This window comes from Oncorhynchus mykiss, chromosome 3 (assembly GCF_057628025.1).
Source record: "Oncorhynchus mykiss isolate SJ-2025 chromosome 3, ASM5762802v1, whole genome shotgun sequence".
Classification (NCBI taxonomy): domain Eukaryota; kingdom Metazoa; phylum Chordata; class Actinopteri; order Salmoniformes; family Salmonidae; genus Oncorhynchus; species Oncorhynchus mykiss.
In genome coordinates this window covers 56,294,028-56,314,482 of record NC_143024.1, presented here as the reverse complement: position 1 = coordinate 56,314,482, position 20,455 = coordinate 56,294,028, and the positions used below count along the sequence as shown (strand labels likewise).

At 44.6% G+C, this 20,455-nt stretch overlaps 1 protein-coding gene across 12 annotated transcripts in view; it reads left to right on the top strand.

Annotated features, from left to right (window-relative positions):
• The window catches only part of LOC110520004 (double-stranded RNA-specific editase 1), a 195,657-nt gene that overhangs the window by 120,206 nt on the left and 54,996 nt on the right, over positions 1-20,455 (top strand). For 7 of the 12 annotated variants that reach the window (XM_036974213.2, XM_090229577.1, XM_090229578.1 and 4 more), the window contains one exon: positions 6,686-6,747. Coding sequence is in view for 4 of the 12 variants with exons in the window: in XM_036974212.2 (XP_036830107.1) it covers positions 9,685-9,784 (100 nt within the window). In the remaining 8 variants the exon portion in view is untranslated. Of the gene's footprint in view, positions 1-6,685; positions 6,748-9,181; positions 9,785-20,455 lie in introns of those variants that run through there. The other 5 variants (XM_036974212.2, XM_036974211.2, XM_090229580.1 and 2 more) reach the window with 2 other exon arrangements.

The following is a 20,455-nucleotide window of genomic DNA, read 5'->3' as shown; positions in this document are numbered from 1 at the left end:
ATGGGACTGACTCGGTTAAACTGCCCAGCCTACACAGTTCAGCAGTCTCTTTCTCTCTTGATCCCTCTCTCTCTCTGGGCAGATCTCAATTGCATACTCCTCACATCCTCTCTCCTCGTCTTCTTCTCATGCTTATTAGATGAGAAAGCAAGAGGTCCCTCCCCCCTGACCTTTTCTGCCAATAGGTTTTGCGAAGAAGAGAGGACCCGAGGAGTATGCAATTGAGATGTCTCCCTATCCTCATCTGTTTCAAGTCGCTGATTTGGGTCTTGCCCAATCATAATGTACACACCACCTCCACGTCTCTCATTCCCCTGCCCCCTCAGTGGGTGAGTGCCCTTTCCTGAGCCATGTGGCACAGCAGTGGGGCCTTCCCCGGTCCCTAGCCTCAGTGACCTGTCCAAAATGATGACGCTAATGATGCTGACCCAGACGCTCACTCGTCGCTCGAATGAAGAACAATGCTACCACCTACTGGTGTTTGGTAATATTAGGCTTGATGTATTCTCAGCTCTTACTTCTGATTCTAAGGCTGCTTGGCTGTGTTATTTACAGTTTACTGTGAGTATCCTGATTTCAATCCTTTCCCTCGCCCATGTATTTTTGTTCAGCACGCCTTCCTCAAACTCCCGCTGGCTGGACCTGACTGTGCACCATAGCATAGCATAATAGTTCCATTCGAGTTTTGCCCACCTAACAATAACACTTGTCAACTGAGCCATGTGACTACATGCGTACAGTATTTGTACTATAACTAAGTTTACTTTGAATGTGCAGTCTTGTTTGGATCATATTTGTGGCCGTTAATTTGGTCCAGACACATCTGCATACTAGGTTTCGAGAAAATGACTCTGACTTTAGGAATTGCCACCACTACCACAATGGCCATTTTTATTTCAACCATGTTTTTTCAGTTAACTGTCTGTAAACAGATATGAGTTTAAGACATTGTTATGACAGTTGTTTGGCCTTTGGCTGGTGTTGGCCTGTTAAATAAAATGGGGGGAAAAAAGCTGAATTTTTCAATAATTCTTCAGGAGCCACTGTAGAGCCGTATGAAGTTCATGCCTTATCCTATGTCTGAGACGCCCTACTGTTTCTCTACCACGACCAATTCCTTCTCCTTCGTGGTCAGCCTTCACAGCGATCACAGGGGTGGCGCTCCAAACCGGCCACGGTCAGACTTGGCCAGCTGTGGTTGTGCTTGGCCTATATACTGTCAGTAGTGTGATGGAAATGCTGTGGGCTAGTGTGCGTTTTGGCACTCTCTCCATCTCCATTTTTCTCTCTGGCCTGTCAGGCACATGCTTGTCTTCTTAGAGAAGAGCTGTCTAAACACATGCCTGTTGGTTTGAGCCACAGTACCCTGGACAGCCATGGGAATTAGAGGTGGGCATTGATGGAGACTGCCGTGGTGTCCCCAAAGGACTCCTCAGGTTAAAGGGATGGACTTCCCATCCCTACTTACTGCTGTTCCTCTCTTTCTCATTCATCTCTCGATCTCCCTGGCTTTCACCCCTTCCCCCTCCCCTTTTCCTCTCCGCCTCTACATTTCCTCACTATGGTATTCTCTCTTTTCCCCACTCTGTCGCAGCTGGAGGGTTTAAAGCTTTATGGCTTTGGCTGTACCTAGTATAACATTATATTTCACACGCCTGTGGGCTTTTACTGCAGATTTGAACTGCTGTTGTTTTCAGCCTGCTTTTCCTTTGGGGCTAAAGTGATTTCTCACATGCTTCTGTCCATCATTTTCTTTTCCTCATGATGCCATCTATTTCGTGAAGTGCACCAGTCCCTCCTGCAGCAAAGTACCCCCACAACATGATGCTGCCACCCCCCGTGCTTCACGTTTGGGATGGTGTTCTTCTGCTTGCAAGCCTCCCTCTTTTTACTCCAAACATAACGATGGTCATTATGGCCAAACAGTTATATTTGTGTTTCATCAGACCAGAGGACATTTCTCCAAAAATAATGATCTTTGTCCCCATGTGCAGTTGCAAACGGTAGTCTGGCTTTTATGGCGGTTTGGAGCAGTGGCTTCTTCCTTGCTGAGCGGCATTTCAGGTTATATCGATATAGGACTCGTTTTACTGTGGATATGGATACTTTTGTACCTGTTTCCTCCAGCATCTTCACATGGTCCTTTGCTGTTGTTCTGGGATTGATTTGCACTTTTCGCACCAAAGTACATTCATCTCTAGGAGACAGAACGCGTCTCCTTACTGAGTGGTATGATGCTAGGTCCCATGGTGTTTATACTTGCATACTATTGTTTGTACAGATGAATGTGGTACCTTCGGGCGTTTTGGAAATTGCTCCTAAGGATTAACCAGACTTGTGGAAGTCTACAATTTATTTACTGAGGTCTTGGCTGATTTATTTTTATTTTCCCATGATGTCAAGCAAAGAGGCACTGAGTTTGAAGGTAGGCTTTGAAATACATCCACAGGTACACCTCCAATTGACTCAAATGATGTCAATTAGCCTATCAAAAGCTTCTAAAGCCGGACATAATTTTCCAAGCTGTTTAAAGGCACAGTTAACTTAGTGTATGTACAGTGCCTTGCGAAAGTATTCGGCCCCCTTGAACTTTGCGACCTTTTGCCACATTTCAGGCTTCAAACATAAAGATATAAAACTGTATTTTTTTGTGAAGAATCAACAACAAGTGGGACACAATCATGAAGTGGAACGACATTTATTGGATATTTAAAACCTTTTTAACAAATCAAAAACTGAAAAATTGGGCGTGCAAAATTATTCAGCCCCCTTAAGTTAATACTTTGTAGCGCCACCTTTTGCTGCGATTACAGCTGTAAGTCGCTTGGGGTATGTCTATATCAGTTTTGCACATCGAGAGACTGACATTTTTTCCCATTCCTCCTTGCAAAACAGCTCGAGCTCTGTGAGGTTGGATGGAGAGCATTTGTGAACAGCAGTTTTCAGTTCTTTCCACAGATTCTCTATTGGATTCAGGTCTGGACTTTGACTTGGCCATTCTAACACCTGGATATGTTTATTTTTGAACCATTCCATTGTAGATTTTGCTTTATGTTTTGGATCATTGTCTTGTTGGAAGACAAATCTCCGTCCCAGTCTCAGGTCTTTTGCAGACTCCATCAGGTTTTCTTCCAGAATGGTCCTGTATTTGGCTCCATCCATCTTCCCATCAATTTTAACCATCTTCCCTGTCCCTGCTGAAGAAAAGCAGGCCCAAACCATGATGCTGCCACCACCATGTTTGACAGTGGGGATGGTGTGTTCAGGGTGTTGCTTTTACGCCAAACATAACGTTTTGCATTCTTGCCAAAAAGTTCAATTTTGGTTTCATCTGACCAGAGCACCTTCTTCCACATGTTTGGTGTGTCTCCCAGGTGGCTTGTGGCAAACTTTAAACGACACTTTTTATGGATATCTTTAAGAAATAGCTTTCTTCTTGCCACTCTTCCATAAAGGCCAGATTTGTGCAATATACGACTGATTGTTGTCCTATGGACAGAGTCTCCCACCTCAGCTGTAGATCTCTGCAGTTCATCCAGAGTGATCATGGGCCTCTTGGCTGCATCTCTGATCAGTCTTCTCCTTGTATGAGCTGAAAGTTTAGAGGGACGGCCAGGTCTTGGTAGATTTGCAGTGGTCTGATACTCCTTCCACTTCAATATTATCACTTGCACAGTGCTCCTTGGGATGTTTAAAGCTTGGGAAATCTTTTTGTATCCAAATCCGGCTTTAAACTTCTTCACAACAGTATCTCGGACCTGCCTGGTGTGTTCCTTGTTCTTCATTATGCTCTCTGCGCTTTTAACGGACCTCTGAGACTATCACAGTGCAGGTGCATTTATACGGAGACTTGATTACACACAGGTGGATTGTATTTATCATCATTAGTCATTTAGGTCAACATTGGATCATTCAGAGATCCTCACTGAACTTCTAGAGAGAGTTTGCTGCACTGAAAGTAAAGGGGCTGAATAATTTTGCACGCCCAATTTTTCAGTTTTTGATTTGTTAAAAAAGTTTGAAATATCCAATAAATGTCGTTCCACTTCATGATTGTGTCCCACTTGTTGTTGATTCTTCACAAAAAAATACAGTTTTATATCTTTATGATTGAAGCCTGAAATGTGGCAAAAGGTCGCAAAGTTCAAGGGGGCCGAATACTTTCGCAAGGCACTGTAAACTTCTGACCCACTGGAATTGTGATTAAGTGAAATAATCTGTCTGTAAACAATTGCTAGAAAAATTACGTGTGTCATGCACAAGGTAGATGTCCTAACCGACTTGCCAAAACTATAGATTGTTAACAAGAAATTTGTGGAGTGGTTGAAAAACGAGTTTTAATGACTCCAACCTAAGTGTATTTAAACTTCCGACTTCAACTGTGTATACATTTTATGGACACAGTATATTTTTTAAATAGTTATATTTTGTTTGTTTTTAGTCCCAACCTTCAGCTCCACTCAACCCCTCCCATGGATCTCTGAAAACCATCCAGTTTAGATTTTTATTTGCCATAAAGAGGTTACCAAGAACCTGATGGTCACTCTGACGGAGCTCCAGAGTTCCTCTGTTGAGATGGGAGAACCTTCCAGAAGGACAACCATTTCTGCAGCACTCCACCAATCAGGCCTTTATTGTATAGTGGCCAGACAGAAGCCAATTCAGTAAAAGGCACATGACAGCCCACTTGGAGTTTGCCAAAGGGCACCTAAAGGACTCTGACCATGAGAAGCAAGGCTTCTGGTCTTCCCTGGTCTCTGAACCAAGATTGAACTCTTTGGCCTGAATGCCAAGCATCACGTCTGGAGGAAACCTGGCACCAATCCCTACGGTGAAGCATGGTGGTGGCAGCATCATGCGGTGGGGATTATTTTTCAAGGACAGGGAGATTAGTCAGGATTGAGAGAAAGAAAAAGTACAAAGAGATCCTTGATGAAAACCTGCTCAAGAGCACTCAGGACCTCCGACTGGAATTTGTGGAAAAAATCAGGAGGTCTGAATATTTTCAGAATGCACTGTACAGTATATGTATCATTCTATTGGTTGCAAGAATTTGGTATAATTTAAGTTGAACAACTGTTTTTGAATCCAGCTTTGTTTTGTGTATCAGTTCATTAGTCATGTGCCATGGAATCGGTACATCGTTAATCTTCGTAAAACTGTTTTGCAATCTATATTTCACAGCTGTCCATTTTTGGTCCTTAAATGAAACTTTTTTATTTTTCACAATTTTCTTTAATAAATGTTGGTCTATAATGCAGTGCCGACAGAAGATTTCCTTACTTTCTCCCCCTTTCACTTTCCTCACTTTCCATTTTTACGGTAGTCCTGCAATTAGTTGGTTGTAATTTTGAGTAGAGCAGACATTTCCATTTGTTAGCTGTATGTGTGACAACTCCATAATTAAATGTTAAATACACTGCTCAAAAAAATAAAGGGAACACTTAAACAACACAATGTAACTCCAAGTCAATCACACTTCTGTGAAATCAAAATGCAAAATGACCTCCAGCAGGCCACAAATGTGCATGTGTCTGCTCAAACGGTCAGAAACAGACTCCATGAGGGGGTATGAGGGCCCGACGTCCACAGGTGGGGGTTGTGCTTACAGCCCAACACCGTGCAGGACGTTTGGAATTTGCCAGAGAACACCAAGATTAGCAAATTCGCCACTGGCGCCCTGTGCTCTTCACAAATGAAAGCAGGTTCACACTGAGCACATGTGACAGATGTGCCAGAGTCTGGAGACGCCATGGAGAACGTTCTGCTGCCTGCAACATCCTCCGGCATGACTGGTTTGGCGGTGGGTCAGTCATGGTGTGGGTTGGCATTTCTTTGGGGGGCAGCACAGCCCTCCATGTGCTCGCCAGAGGTAGCCTGACTGCCATTAGGTACCAAGATGAGATCCTCAGACCCCTTGTGAGACCATATGCTGGTACGGTTGGCCCTGGGTTCCTCCTAATGCAAGACAATGCTAGACCTCATGTGGATGGAGTGTGTCAGCAGTTCCTGCAAGAGGAAGGCATTGATGCTATGGACTGGCCCGCCGGTCCCCAGACCTAAATCCAATTGAGCACATCTGGGACATCATGTCTCGCTCCATCCACCAACAGACCACAGACTGTCCAGGAGTTGGCGGATGTTTTAGTCCAGGTCTCCCTCAGGAGACCATCCGCCACCTCATCAGGAGCATGCCCAGGCATTGTAGGGAGGTCATACAGGCACGTGGAGCCCACACACACTACTGAGCCTCATTTTGACTTGTTTTAAGGACATTACATCAACGTTGGATCAGCCTGTAGTGTGGTTTTCCACTTGAATTTTGAGTGTGATTCCAAATCCAGACCTCCATGGGTTGATACATTTGATTTCCATTGATACTTTTTGTGTGATTTTGTTGTCAGCACATTCAACTATGTAAAGAAAAAACTATTTAATAAGAATATTTCATTCATTCAGATCTAGGATGTGTTATTTTAGTGTTCCCTTTATTTTTTTGAGCAGTGTATATATAAAGATTTTAATTATACGAACACCAATTACCCATTACCAATGAGCACCTTCATTCTACCATTTTCCTAGTAACTCTTCCCCTCCTTTTTTGTTCTTCCTGTGTGTGTTGTTCCTGTTTGTGATGACAGATACTATAGCTCTTAGCTGACCAGTGCTCTCCTTTCTCTTCCAGGCCACTGAAGAAGAGCCACAGAGTGCGCCAATACTACACAACGGACAACAAAGGGAAAACAGGTGTGTAACTAACTAATCATATATATATATATATATATATATATATATATTCTCTCCACTATGACACTTTCCCTCACTGGCTTCCCTCACTGGCATGTCACATGGTTAGGAATACTCATAACTATGGCAGAAAATCAGTAGTCCTTCTTAGAGATTCTGGGTTCGAGTCCAGGCTCTGTCGCAGCCGGCCGCGACCGGGAGACCCATGGGGCGGCGCACAATTGGCCCAGCGTCATCTGAGTAAGGGGGGGGGTTTGGCTGGCAGGGATGTCCTTGTCCCATCGTGCACTAGCGACTCCTGTGGCGGCCCGGGCGCAGTGAACGCTGACACGGTCGCCAGGTATATAGTATTTCCTCCGACACATTGGTGCGGCTGGCTTCCGGGTTAAGTGGGCATTGTGTCAAGAAGCAGTGCGGCTTGGTTGGGTTGTGTTTCGGAGGACGCACAGCTCTCAACATTCACCTCTCCCGAGTCCATACGGGAGTTGCAGCGATGAGACAAGACTGTAACTACCAATTGGATACCACAAGGTAAATTAAAACTTTTTTAAAAATAAGAATGTCCTGTTCTATACTGCACCATAAAGCCTTTGGTGCCCTGTGCTGCACTGTGGTTCATATGAAGTGCTATTATATTCCACTCCACAGAGGGGCAGTGTTCACCAAGGTAAAGGCACTGTTGTTGTCTTTCAGTTTCATATCCGTTAGTATGGCTGACACAGATGGCTAAAATCATATTTATGTGCAAAGGGTTTCGTATGGTAAAGCCTGTTTGTGTGTTTGCTGTGCAGTGTTATGGTGGTTTCTTCATCATTGACATTGCCTTTGCTGTCACTGGAATGATAGAGTAATGACAGAATATGCACACTAGAGGGAGGTAGAGTACTGTGCTGTGGTATTGTGACGTTCACACTGAATTCTTCAGCTCTTTTGTTCCTATGCCTGAACCTATTAGTGAATGGTGTACTCCTTCTGGGAAGTGAGATTTCACCTCATGTTAAACATTGCAGGACATTGCAGTACCTTTAGCTGGACTGTTGTAGTGTATGAGTTTGTGTATTGAACGATGAAAGCATTTGAAGTTTGGTAATTCCACGGTAACGGAGTGATGCTGAAACTCTGCAATCTACACAAAATCTTCTGTCAAAATCTAAGAAAAAAAGTTAACTCACATATAGTCACTGCATAAGTATTCAGCCCCATTTGTTTAGGCAAGCCTAAATTAGTTCAGGAGTAAAATGTGGCTTAAACAAATCACATATGTTACATGGACTCCCTCTGTGTGAAATAATAGGGGTTGACATGGTTTTTTAATAACTAACCCTTCCTCTGTCCCCCATACATATAACATCTGTAAGGTCCCTCATTCAAGTATTGCAAGCACAGATTCAACTACAAAGACCAGGGAGCTTTTGGAAAGCCTCATAAAGAAGGGGAGTGACCGGTAGATGGGTAACAATAATAACAAATCAGACATCGAATGTCTCTTTAAACATGGTCAAGTTAACATTTATGCTGTGGATTATTTATTAAACCTCCCAGACCAAGAGGCCATTGGTGGTGATAACCATTGAACTCTGTAGCCTTTTTGGGATTGGAGAAAACTGACGATGATGGATCAACAACATTGTAGTGACTACACAATAATGACCTAAATGACAGAGTGAAAAGGAGAGTACAAATATACATAATGAAAATATTCCAAAACATGCATCTTGTATGGAACGAGGTACTAAAGTAATACTGGAAGAAGAAAAAAACAGCAAAGGAATACACTTTTTTCAAGCATGGTGGTGGCTGCATCATGGTATGGGTATGCTTGCCATTGGCAAATATTGAGGAGTTTTTAAAGGATAAAAATAAATGGGATGGAGCGAAGCACGGGCTAAATCCTAGAGGAAAACCTGCTTCTGTCTGCTTTACACCAGAGACTGGGAGAAGAATGTACCTTTCAGCAGGACAATCACCTACAACACAAGGCCAAATCTTCACTGGAGTTGCTTACCAAGAAGACCGTAAACATTCCTGATTGGCCACGTTACAGTTTTGACTTAAATCGGCTTGAAAATCTACGATATGACTTGAAAAACAGCATCTTGGCAGAGCTTGAATAATTTTGAAAGGAATAATGGACAAATAATGCACAATCCAGGTGTACAAATCTCTTATAAACGTACCTAAGATGACACAGCTGTATTTGATGCCAAAGGTGTTTCTGACATGTATTGACCCAGGGAGCTAAATACTTATGCAATGACTTTTTTAGTTATTTCATTTTAAATAAAAAATTACACAATCTTCACTTTGAAGATTTTTGAAAAGCAGATTGTTGACATAAAAATGGATTTTAATCCCACTTTGTTAACACAATAACAAGTGAAGAAATCCAAGGGGTCTGAATACTTTTGCAAGGCACTGTATGTGTGTGTGTTAGTGTGCGTGTGTTTTGCCTGATTGTGTGTGTGAACAGGTGGAGGCCAGGCGATGAGCCAGAGGCAGTCTGTGATAGGCTGAGGGCCAGTGTGACGTGTCAGTGAGATGCTATAGAAGCACTGAGCTGGCGGGAGCAAGCTGCCTTTCTGTGCTGGAGGAGAGGGAGAAGTGGATATGAAAGACCGAGAGAGAGAAATATAGAACCAAATCCATGTGACGTTCTACAGTTATCTGAGGAACAGCCTCTCCTTTGAGGGTATGCCACTTCCCTCGACACACACACACACACACACACACACACACTCACACACACTATATGCTCGCCCTCCAACTAGGTAGAGGGAGACAGAAACCAAGAGAGAAAAGGAGTCTGAGAGAGGGAGAGTTGTGAGTGTTCCACCACATGGCTGTGTGTGTTAAGAGTAAGCGCTAGCTAGTGTCTTGAGTGCCCGTAGTGAGTGTCTCCGGGACAGCAGAGCAGTGTGTTAGCCGGTGGCAGACAGCATGGCCCTGTTCAGCACCGGGCCCCAGAGCCTGGGCTCCTACTACTGCCTCATCCGCCGGAAGTTCAAGAGGAGGCGCAAGAAACGCTGCGAGCGTAAAGGTACTCCCTCCTACTCGCCTACCCGTGGTGTGTGTGATGCGAGTTGTTTGCTTGTGTGTGTGTGTGTTTCTCGCACCGGCTGTTTTGTTCTGCTTTGAAAGATTCTGTGGTAGTTTATCTTGGTCTAGAAGTGGTTACTTATTGTACAATGATTCAATATAGGGAAGTAATGTCGTTGAAATATGCAACCTGTTCATTTAAATGATACGTGTCACTTGGTAAGATGGTGAAAATTGAATCTACCATCGACTTGTCTAATGTGTGAGGGAGTATGATGTAAGTATTGAGTACTGTGCGGGGTGTAGAAAATTGAACCCATGTCAGTGTGACACTGGTACTGCTGATTTTGGCAGTGCACGAGGTTTGCGTCTCTGAATGTCTTAGTGTGAGTTCTGTGACAGGTTAATTTTGAAGCATCTTTAGTGTTTTACAGTGCTTGTTTCTATTAAGTGGATGAGATCTGGTTCTGAAACCTCTCTGTGAGCGAGACGGACCTCTCTGTGAGCGAGCGAGGGAAAGACTGTCTCTGTAAATGATCTGACGGGCTCCTCTGAAACTCTTAAGCTTCTCTCCTGTTTTGCTCCAGTGCTCTGGGGATTAGCCCAACTGGGGAAGTAGTAATTATTGAGGTGCTCCCTCTGTGGCGGCATTGGTGATGTGTCAGCCATTTGCTTTGATAAATCCCCCTACTCCCCAGCTCCCCCACCGCGAACCGTCAATCCCAAGCCCCTTCATCCGTATAAATCCGCCCGCAGCTGAAGTTGCGTTTTTTAGCAGCGTGACTCTCTCACACCCCAAAAACGTACGACGGGCTTTTGTCTGTCAGCGTCGCCGTGCCGTCAGTCTCCGCTCGCTGTCGCCGTGGAAATGACGGCACCACTTTGCACGAACCCGGGGGAAGAAGACTTAATCGTTAAGTTTAGGTCATGTTATTCCGCCAAAGTGCTTACATGCTAGATTAACAGGGTTGCAGATTTCCAAGGCACTCTGCGCCCATTGACAGCAGATTAGAATTAAAAGGCATTCAGGAAAGTGTATAATTTTCCGACTGGAAATCACTAATGACAGCAACTACCTCGATACAGCCACCCCACAAAAGCATTAACAAATTGGCTGCCGCAGAAAAAGTCTGCTCTAGCCTCGGCAGACAACATCAAACGGCTTCCAACAACAACAGTCAGAAAAGAGACATCGTCGCATTCATCACTGAAAAACGAACGCCAAAGTGCTTGATTAAGACGACACCAAGTCGATGACTGCCTTATTCTGGTAGGTCGTAATTTAGTTGCTGGGGCCCCCACAATGCAAAACGGCACTCTTGTCATGATAAGAAACGAGCTGGGTCGCGGCGTCTCCGAGTGAACAGTGTGTAATTAGCCTCGATTTAACATTTGACTAAATGGCTGTCTCGGCGAGTGATGGATGGGGAAGCCACTGTAGCAGAACGATGCTTATGTGTGTTCAGCCAGGGAGGACGCAGTGTCTGGGACTGATGAGGGTTGGACGGCCCTTAAGTCAACGCTGCTACCTACAGTATGCCTCATTTCCAATGGATTTGTGCTAGAAAAAAAATCCTTAATAAACAAATAACTTTTTTTTTCTTTCTCATAACTGCACTGTGATTTTAATTTTATCACAAAACTAGCACTAACAGGTCCCGATCATCATAAAGGAAAACAAAATCGAATTAAATAAATACCTGACGCAACAATGCTGTAACGTTAGTAGGAGGAGATATGCACCTTTTCAAATGATTTGCCACGGATATGAATCACTCCTCACGTCATCGTGGTTAACAGTTGGGAAATTGGCAGAGTGATATAGAGGGAAGCAACAGCATTGAAGTCCTGTATGGCAATACTTCGACGTTAAATGAGGTGGTGTTGAAATGCACATTTTGCCAGGTGGAATTGAACTGTAGTGGCAGTGCAAGTGCAATGCTGAACGGGAGGCACCGCGTGAGACCCAACCCTTTTGCTGGCAGCAGTGCGATAAGGGACGGAGGGAGAAAATCACCATGTGTATGTGACCAATAACATTTGATTTGATTTGACAACGCAAGTTACACAAATGATTGCAGTTGATATGCAGCCATTGTCAATGGTAGAGACTGTTGGCTTCATTGCCTTAATGGCATATCTAGAACCAGACTACAAGATGCCACGTCAAAAACGGTGCCCCTGCCAGATGGAGAAATAACAAGTAACGGTTACTCTGAAGGTACAGAGCGCGAGCTCTCAAACACCATACGTGGCGTTGACGGATTGTTAGATATCTATGAACACAATGTCATGCATCACTTCAATAAGCCATCACATTAATGAGAAGTGGGACATGAAGTCCCATGTACTGATAGCATAGAGGCACAGAGCAAAACTACCTTCGTTGCTGAGGGGGTGGGAGACACAGTAAGATGAGCGAGCGCCTTCTGGTAGGTCTCCAGGATTGCGGTAGATATCTGAATTGTCAATTCACGTCATTTTATGATTTTTTTTCTTATCATTTAAACAATTTTAAAAAATTATGTTTTAAATGTTAAGAAAAATGTTAAATTCGTCACATCCCTAGGCGCTTATATGTGTGGATGGCGTAATAACGCCTTGTCAAGCAGCAGGGTAGCCTAGTAGTTAGAGCGTTAGACTAGTAACCAGAAGGTTGCAAGTTCAAACCCCCGAGCTGACAAGGTACAAATCTGTCGTTCTGCCCCTGAACAGGCAGTTAACCCACTGTTCCTAGGCCGTCATTGAAATTAAGAATTTGTTCTTAACTGACTTGCCTAGTTAAATAAAGGTAAAAAATAAAAAGCTGCTAGGGCTAATGAAGCTATGGCTGATGTGTTGCATTCATTCCTATATGCGCGCTAACAACAACTAGTGACAATTTGAGGACAAGCACCAAAGTGCAAGAGGAAGAGGAAGCTGAAACTATACTCTTAACTTGTCTGGCTGCCTCCCTCTAACATTTCTAACTTGCTCCCGTCATTCCTTCTCCCTCACTTGTCTCATCTCAACAACTGTTCTGTCTCTCTCTGTTCCCACCTTCATTTTTCTCCTTCTCTCTCTCCCTCTAACCCGTCACCCATCACTCCTCCACTGCTCCTCACCATACTGCAGACTTTCTCTCTCTCCCAACCTCTTGTTCCCTCTTTCCTGTCTGACCTTTCAGACCCTCACTGCTCCCAATTGTCCGTCAACATTACCTCAGAACCTGGTAATAACCGAGGCAAGAGTTTAGCCCCTCTCTCACACATGCTCACGCACCCAAACCGTGCAAATAGAAAGTACAGGCACACACACACACACACACACACACACACACACACACTCAAATGCATAGATTATCTTGCAAATGGACATACAGTACCACTCAAAAGTTTGGACACACCGAGTCATTCAAGGGTTTTTCTTTCTTTTTACTATTTTCTACATTGTAGAATAATAGTGAAGGCACATGGAATCATGTGGTAACTTAAAAAAGTTTTAAACAAATCAAAATATATTTTAGATTCTTCAAAGTTGCCACCCTTTGCCTTAATGACAGCTTTGCACACTCTTGCCATTCTCTCAACCAGTCTTCAAGGAGTTCCCACATATGCTGAGCACTTGTTGGCTGCCTTTTCTTTAGTCTGCAGCTCTACTCATCCCAAGCCATCTCAATTGGGTTGAGGTTGGGTGATTGTGGTGGCCAGGTCATCTGATGCAGCACGCCATCCCTCTCCTTCTTGGTCAACTAGGCCTTACATAACCTGGGGATGTGTGTTGGGCCATTGTCCTGTTGAAATTTCAAATGATCGTCCCACTAAGCGCAAACCAGATGGGATGGCATATTGCATGCTGGTTAAGTGTGCCTTGAATTCTAAATAAATCACCAACAGTGTCACCAGTAAAGCACCACCACCCAAATTCTTCACAGTGGGAACCCCACATTTGGAGTTCATACGTTCACCTACTTCTACGTCTAAACAAAGACACGGCGGTTGGAACCAAAAATCTCAAATTTGGAGAGATGTCCTTTGCTCGTGTTTCTTGGCCCAAGCAAGTCTCTTCTTCTTATTGGTGTCCTTTGGTATTGGTTTCTTTGCAGCAATTCAACCATGAAGGCCTGATTCACGCAGTCTCCTCTGAACAGCTGGTTTTGAGATGTGTCTGTTACTTGAACTCTGTGACGCATTTATTTGGGCTGCAATTTCTGAGGCTGGTAACTAATAAACGTATCCTCTGCAGCAGAGGTAACTGTGGGTCTTCCATTCCTGTGCGATCCTCATGAGAACCAGTTTCATTATAACATTTGAAGGTTTTTGCGACTGCACTTGAAGAAACATTCAAAGTTCTTGAAATGTTCCGTATTGACTGATCTTCATGTCTTAAAAGTAATGATGTACTGTCATTTCTCTTTGCTTATTTGAGCTGTTCTTGCCATAATATGGACTTAGTCCTATTTAGTGAAAGACCATTTCTGTATACCCCCCACACCTTGTCACAACACAACTGATTGGCTCCAACCACATTAAGAAGGAAAATAATTCCACAAATTAACTTTTAAGGAGGCACACCTGTTAATTGAAATGCATTCCAGGTGACTACCTCATATAGCTGGTTGAGAGAATGCCAAGAGTGTGCAAGATATCATTAAGGCAAAGGGTGGCTGTTTGAAGAATCTCAAATGTAAAATATATTTTGATTTGTTTCACACTTTTTGGTTACCACATGATTCCATATGTGTTATTTCAACCGAAAAATGTCTGCACAAACTGTAATTAACCGTCTCAGGCAAGCTCATTGCATGCTCTTCGTCCTCACAAAGGTCTTGACCTGACTGCAGTTTGTCATCGTAACCGACTTCAGCGGGCAAATACTCACCTTCAAATACTCGCCTTCATCCGTGAAGAACACGCTGGTGGAGTGTGCTGTTCACGGATGAATCCCGGTTTCAACTGTACCAGGCAGATGGCACCCATTGACCACGTTTGGGATGCTCTGGATCGACGTGTACGACAGTGTGTTCCAGTTTCCGCCAATATCCAGCAACTTTGCACAGCCATTGAAGAGGAGTGGGACAACATTCCACAGCCTACAATCAACAGCCTGATCAACTCTATGCAAAGGAGATTGCTGCATGAGGCAAATGGTGGTCACACCAGATACTGACTGGTTTTCTGATCAATGCCCCTACCATTTTTTTTAAGGTATCTGTGACCTACTGATGCATATCTGTATTGTATTCCCAGTCATGTGAAATCCATAGATTAGGGCCTAGGGAATTTATTTCAATTGACTGATTTCCTTGTATGAACTGTAACTTTGAAATTGTTGCATGTTGCGTGATACTTTTGTTCATTGTAGATTTACGCAGTGGGACGCACGTGAGGATACTGGATCACCTGACCTGGCCTTGAATATGAAATACAGTGCACAGCAGGAGCATTGAGGCGAGGAAAATGGGAAGAGAGAGGGAGAGGGAGAAATAGATAGAGAGCAATGGAAATAGATAGTTGGGGGGGGGGGACTATGCTGATACCAGCAGTTTTTGTCTGGTCAGCCTGCAGCACTTCAAAATACGATTTGAGAGAATGAGGCCATACACACACTCGTACACACACCCGTGCACACATTCATACACACTCGTGTCATATGCACACACACACGCACACTTACTCAGCAGCTGGCCCCTTGCCTCTAAATAGCTGTCAGTGCATGCCTTATTTCATCTTTGTAAACTTACTTTTTCACAATGTTTTTATTCTTGCTTCAGGTCATACAGCCCAATTCGTACTCCTAGACAGACAAACACACTCGCTTGCGCTCTCTCCTGTGTGTGACTTTTGTGACTGAACAGTGAGCACCGATACATCTGGCGATAGCCCGTGGAGAGCTCAGAAGAACTCATAACTTAGCCCCTCTCCTTAGCCACACACACACACACACACACACACACACATCTGCCCCACAGGCACAGTGCGTATATCATAAATCATAGCTGTCACAGGTTTTACAGCTCCCTCTGAAAAGGGGAAATGGAGGATGGCGGCAGCCACCCAGCGCCCTTGAAGAGGGAGGGAGAGCGAATGAGAGAGAGGGTGAAAGATATGTTTTAGATTTTCATTGAATCGGCAGAAGCGCAGGCGTGTGGTCTTGAAGAGATAAACAGTCGACTAATATGGTGAAATGATGGATACTACATTACTCCCCTTTTGAGCGAGGTACCTGACAACATTTCAACCATGTTGGTTTTGCCAGATTACTCACCATCCTATGGGGGTGTCATGCAGTACTAATTCTATCCCATGCATCAAGTGTTCTATTCATCTCTTATTGTTTCGTTTTGCAGAATTGAAAATGCAGGGTTAGTGTTGAATTGTCACCCTCTTTTAAAGCTTTACATCACTGAGAAGGATGAGAGCAATCCCTTCCTGCTCTATGGAACACCTAGGTCAGGTCCGAATGTCCAGCTGGCACCTGCAGTTTGTATCAGGGCCTCCTAAACGCATTGGGAGATCTGCTCTTATTGAAGTCAAATTGGTGTTGGCAGGCTAATTCAAACAGGTTATTGGTCATTAGTCAAACCAAATTGAATAATGGAGTCCGAGATGGAGGTTTGCGTGGGGGATACGGTTGAGCTGTAAGCGTGAGGTTGTGTGTGTGTGTCCGTGTGTGAAGGGGGCACGATAGTGGCAATGTTAGGCGGCCACGCTCCTCTCCCCCATACCCCGGCCCATCAGTTTCAATCCGGCAGCCCCCCCCCCCCCCTCTCCATGAGAACCCCAGTTCATTAGGCCCCCGGTGGCCCCACACGTGTACCCCATTATGGTGCATTAGCTGGTCACCACCCTGGGCAACTGGACCGAGATAGAAACTGGACAGCGAGGAAGAGCGATTGGCTTGAACATTACAAAATCTCTGACTGGTTCACTTTCTAATTCTTTTACAATTCCCTCCATTCTCAAAGTAAATCACTGATCTGCCATGGTTTGATTGACAAAAATATATTGGATAGAATCTAGAAAAATTGCCGTTGCCTATCAAATAGCACAAGTCCGTGATCAAATCAAATCAAACTTTATTTGCCACATGTGCCGAATACAACAAGTTTAGACTTTAACGTGAAATGAATACTTACAAGCCCTTAACCAACAGTGCAGTTCAAGAAGAAGAAATGACTTGCCAAGTAGACTAAAATAAAAAGTAACACCATAAGAATAACGAGGCTATATACAGGGGGCACCGGTACAAAAAGTCAGTGTGCAGGGGTACAGGCTAGTTGAGGTAATCTGTACATGTAGGTGGGGATGAAGTGACAATGCATAGGTAACAAACAAACAGTGAGTAGAAGCAGTGTACAAAAGGAGGGGGGGGGGTCAATGTAAATCGTCCGGTGCCGAGTTTTATGAATTGTTCAGCAGTCTAATGGCTTGGGGGTAGAAGCTGTTGAGGAGCCTTTTGGTCCAAGACTTGGCGCTTCGGGTCTGTTTGCCGTGCAGTAGCAGATAAAACAGTCTATAACTTGGGTGACTGGGTCTCTGACAATTCTATGGGCTTTCCTCTGACACCGCCTATTATATAGATCTTGGATGGCAGGAAGCTTGGCCCCAGTGATGTACTGGGCCGTTCGCACTACCCTCTGCACCATATTACGGTCAGATGCCGAGCAATTACCATATCAGGCGTTGATGCAACCGGTCAGGATGCTCTCGATGGTGCAGCTGTAGAACCTATTGAGGATCTGAGGACCCATGCCAAATCTTTTCAGTCTCCTGAGGGGGAAAAGGTTTTGTTTTGCCCTCTTCATGACTGTCTTGGTATGTCTGGACCATGATAGTTCATTGGTGATGTGGACACCAAGGAACTTGAAACACTCGACCCACTCCACTACAGCCCCGTCAATGTTAATAGGGGACCTGTTCGGCCCGCCTTTTTCCCTGTAGTCCACGATCAGCTCCTTTGTCTTGCTCACATTGAGGGAGAGGTTGTTATCCTGGCACCACACTGCCAGTTCTCTGACCTCCTCCCTATAGGCTCTCATCGTTGTCAGTGATCAGGCCTACCACTGTTGTGTCGTCAGCAAACTTAATGATGGTGTTGGAGTCGTGTCTGGCCACGCCATCATGGGTGAACAGGGAATACAGGAGGGGACTAAGTACACACCCCTGAGGGGCCCCAGTGTTAAGGATCAGCTTTGCAGACGTGTGTTGCCTACTCTTACCACCTGGGGCGGCCCGTCAGGAAGTCCAGGATCCAGTTGCAGAGGGATGTGTTTAGTCCCAGAGTCCTTAGCTTAGTGATGAGCTTCGTGGGCACTATGTTGTTGAACGCTGAGCTGTAGTCAATTAACAGCATTCTCACATAGGTGTTCCTTTTGTCCAGGTGAGAAAGGGCAGTGTGGAGTGCGATTGAGATTGCGTCATCTGTGGATCTGTTGGGGTGATATGCGAATTGGAGTGGGCCTAGGATGTCCAGGAGGATGCTGTTTATGTGAGCAATGACCAGCCTTTTAAAGCACTTCATGGGTATTGATTTGAGTGAAGGGGCGGTAATCATTTAGGCAGGTTACATTCGCTTCCTTGGGCACAGGGACTATGGTGGTCTGCTTGAAACATGTAGGTATTACAGACTTGGTCAGGGAGGGGTTGAAAATGTCAGTGAAGACACTTGCCAGTTTGTCTGCCCATGCTTTGAGTACCCGACCTAGTAATCCGACTGGCACAGCGGCTTTGTGAATGTTGACCTGTTTAAAAGGTTTTGATCACATCGGCTACCGAGAGCGTTATCACACAGTCATCCAGAACAGCTGGTGCTCTCGTGCATGCTTCAGTGTTGCTTGCCTCGAAGCGAGCATAAAAGGCATTTAGCTCATCTGGTAGGCTCGCGTCACTGGGCAGTTCGTGTCTGGGCTTCCCTATGTAGTCCATAATTGTTTTCAAGCCCTGCTACATCCGAAGAGCGTCAGAGCCGGTGTAGTAGGATTCAATCTTAATCCTTTATTGACGCTTTGCTTGTTTGATGTTTCGTCTACGGGCGGGATTTCTTATAAGCGTCCGGATTAGTCTCCCGCTCCTTGACAGCGGCAGCTCTAGCCTTTAGCTCGATGCGGATGTTGCCTGTAATCCATGGCTTCTGGTTGGGATATATACGTACAGCCACTGTGGGGACGACGTCATTGATGCACTTATTGATGAAGCTGATGACTGAGGTGGTGTGTTCCTCAATGCCATTGGATGAATACCGGAACATATTCCAGTCTGTGCTAGCAAAACCGTCCTGTAGTGTAGCATCCACGTCATCTGACCACTTCCATATTGAGCGAGTCAGTGGTACTTCCTGCTTTAGTATTTGCTTGTAAGCAGGAATCAGGAGGATAGAATTATGGTCAGATTTGCCAAATGGAGGGCTGGGGAGAGCTTTGTATGCATCTCTGTGCGTGCAGTGAAGGTGGTCTAGGATTTCTTTCCCCCCTGATTGCACTTGTGACATGCTGGTAAAAATGTGGTAAAACTGATTTAAATTTGCCTGCATAAAAGTCCCCGGCTACTAGGAACGCCGCTTCTGGGTGAGCATTTTCTTCTTTGCTTATGGCCTTATAGAGTTGGTTGAGAGAGATCTTAGTGCCAGACCTGAAGGAAGGTTGTGCTTTAGAACAGTGTCATTCATTTATTTTAACCGTTGGTTCATTTTAAGAAATGTATTCATTCTGTCTGTGTGTCTCCAGAGGTTTTAGAAATTATTTCAAGTATTTTGCTTTTGACCCAGACTGTCTCTCCAGTCTTCACTCCAGAGCTAATCTGCTCCATGTGCTGTAGTGAGGACTGAGTTTTGTCAAACTTAGAGGGAGAGTGTGTGTGGTGTTAATAAGATAAACCCCAAGTGTTTTGAGAGGTTTGTGTGTGTGTGTGAGTACCTGCGACATATATTCTACCTTGACTTGCTCCCATTATAACCTGCTCTCTCTCCTGACCAGCCGCTCCATGGGACCTGTGAAAGGCAATCTCACATAAAACCATCAAATAACAAAATTCATATTGATACTCTTTTCTCTCTGACTCTCAGTTTTTGGTGTAAGATGACCCCTATTGTGCTGTTAGAATACACATGTGGATGTATTTCTTGGGGGAAGAAAGTTGTTTTCCCAAATTCTGGAAACTTCTGGATAGAGATTTGGATCGAACAGTGTCTTCTACTGGTTTGCTCATGTGGTCGTGGTATATTTGTATGGAGCAGTCTGTATTGGCGTTTCTCTGTCTACGGCCCTGAAATAGTTTTGTTTGCCTGTCCGGGTGTGCAGTCGATATATTCAGTTTCACTAGTGTGCAGCCTGTTTGTTTGCGCGTTTCTTTCTGTGTCTGAGTGTTTACAACAGACGCAGAGCTGCCAAGCAGGCCTAATTCCTTGCTCGTCTCGTGTCTCCTACACGCTGTGGGCGGTCACACCGACATGTCTGACCATTGGGGATTTGAAAATCGATGGCAGAGAAGGGGCTTTTCTGTATTAAGTGTGCTCTTAATGCAGTTTGTGTCAGTGAGGATTCCTTCAGTGCTCGGGCTTAAGTCAGTGTTGTCAGGCTTTTAAAGGCAGCATGAAAGGAAAATTAAAGAAAAAGCTCCACCGACAACAAGCAGTGGCTGAGAGGCTCACACATTTTCTTTCGTCAGAAAGGCTGGGTTGTTTTGATATTACGGCG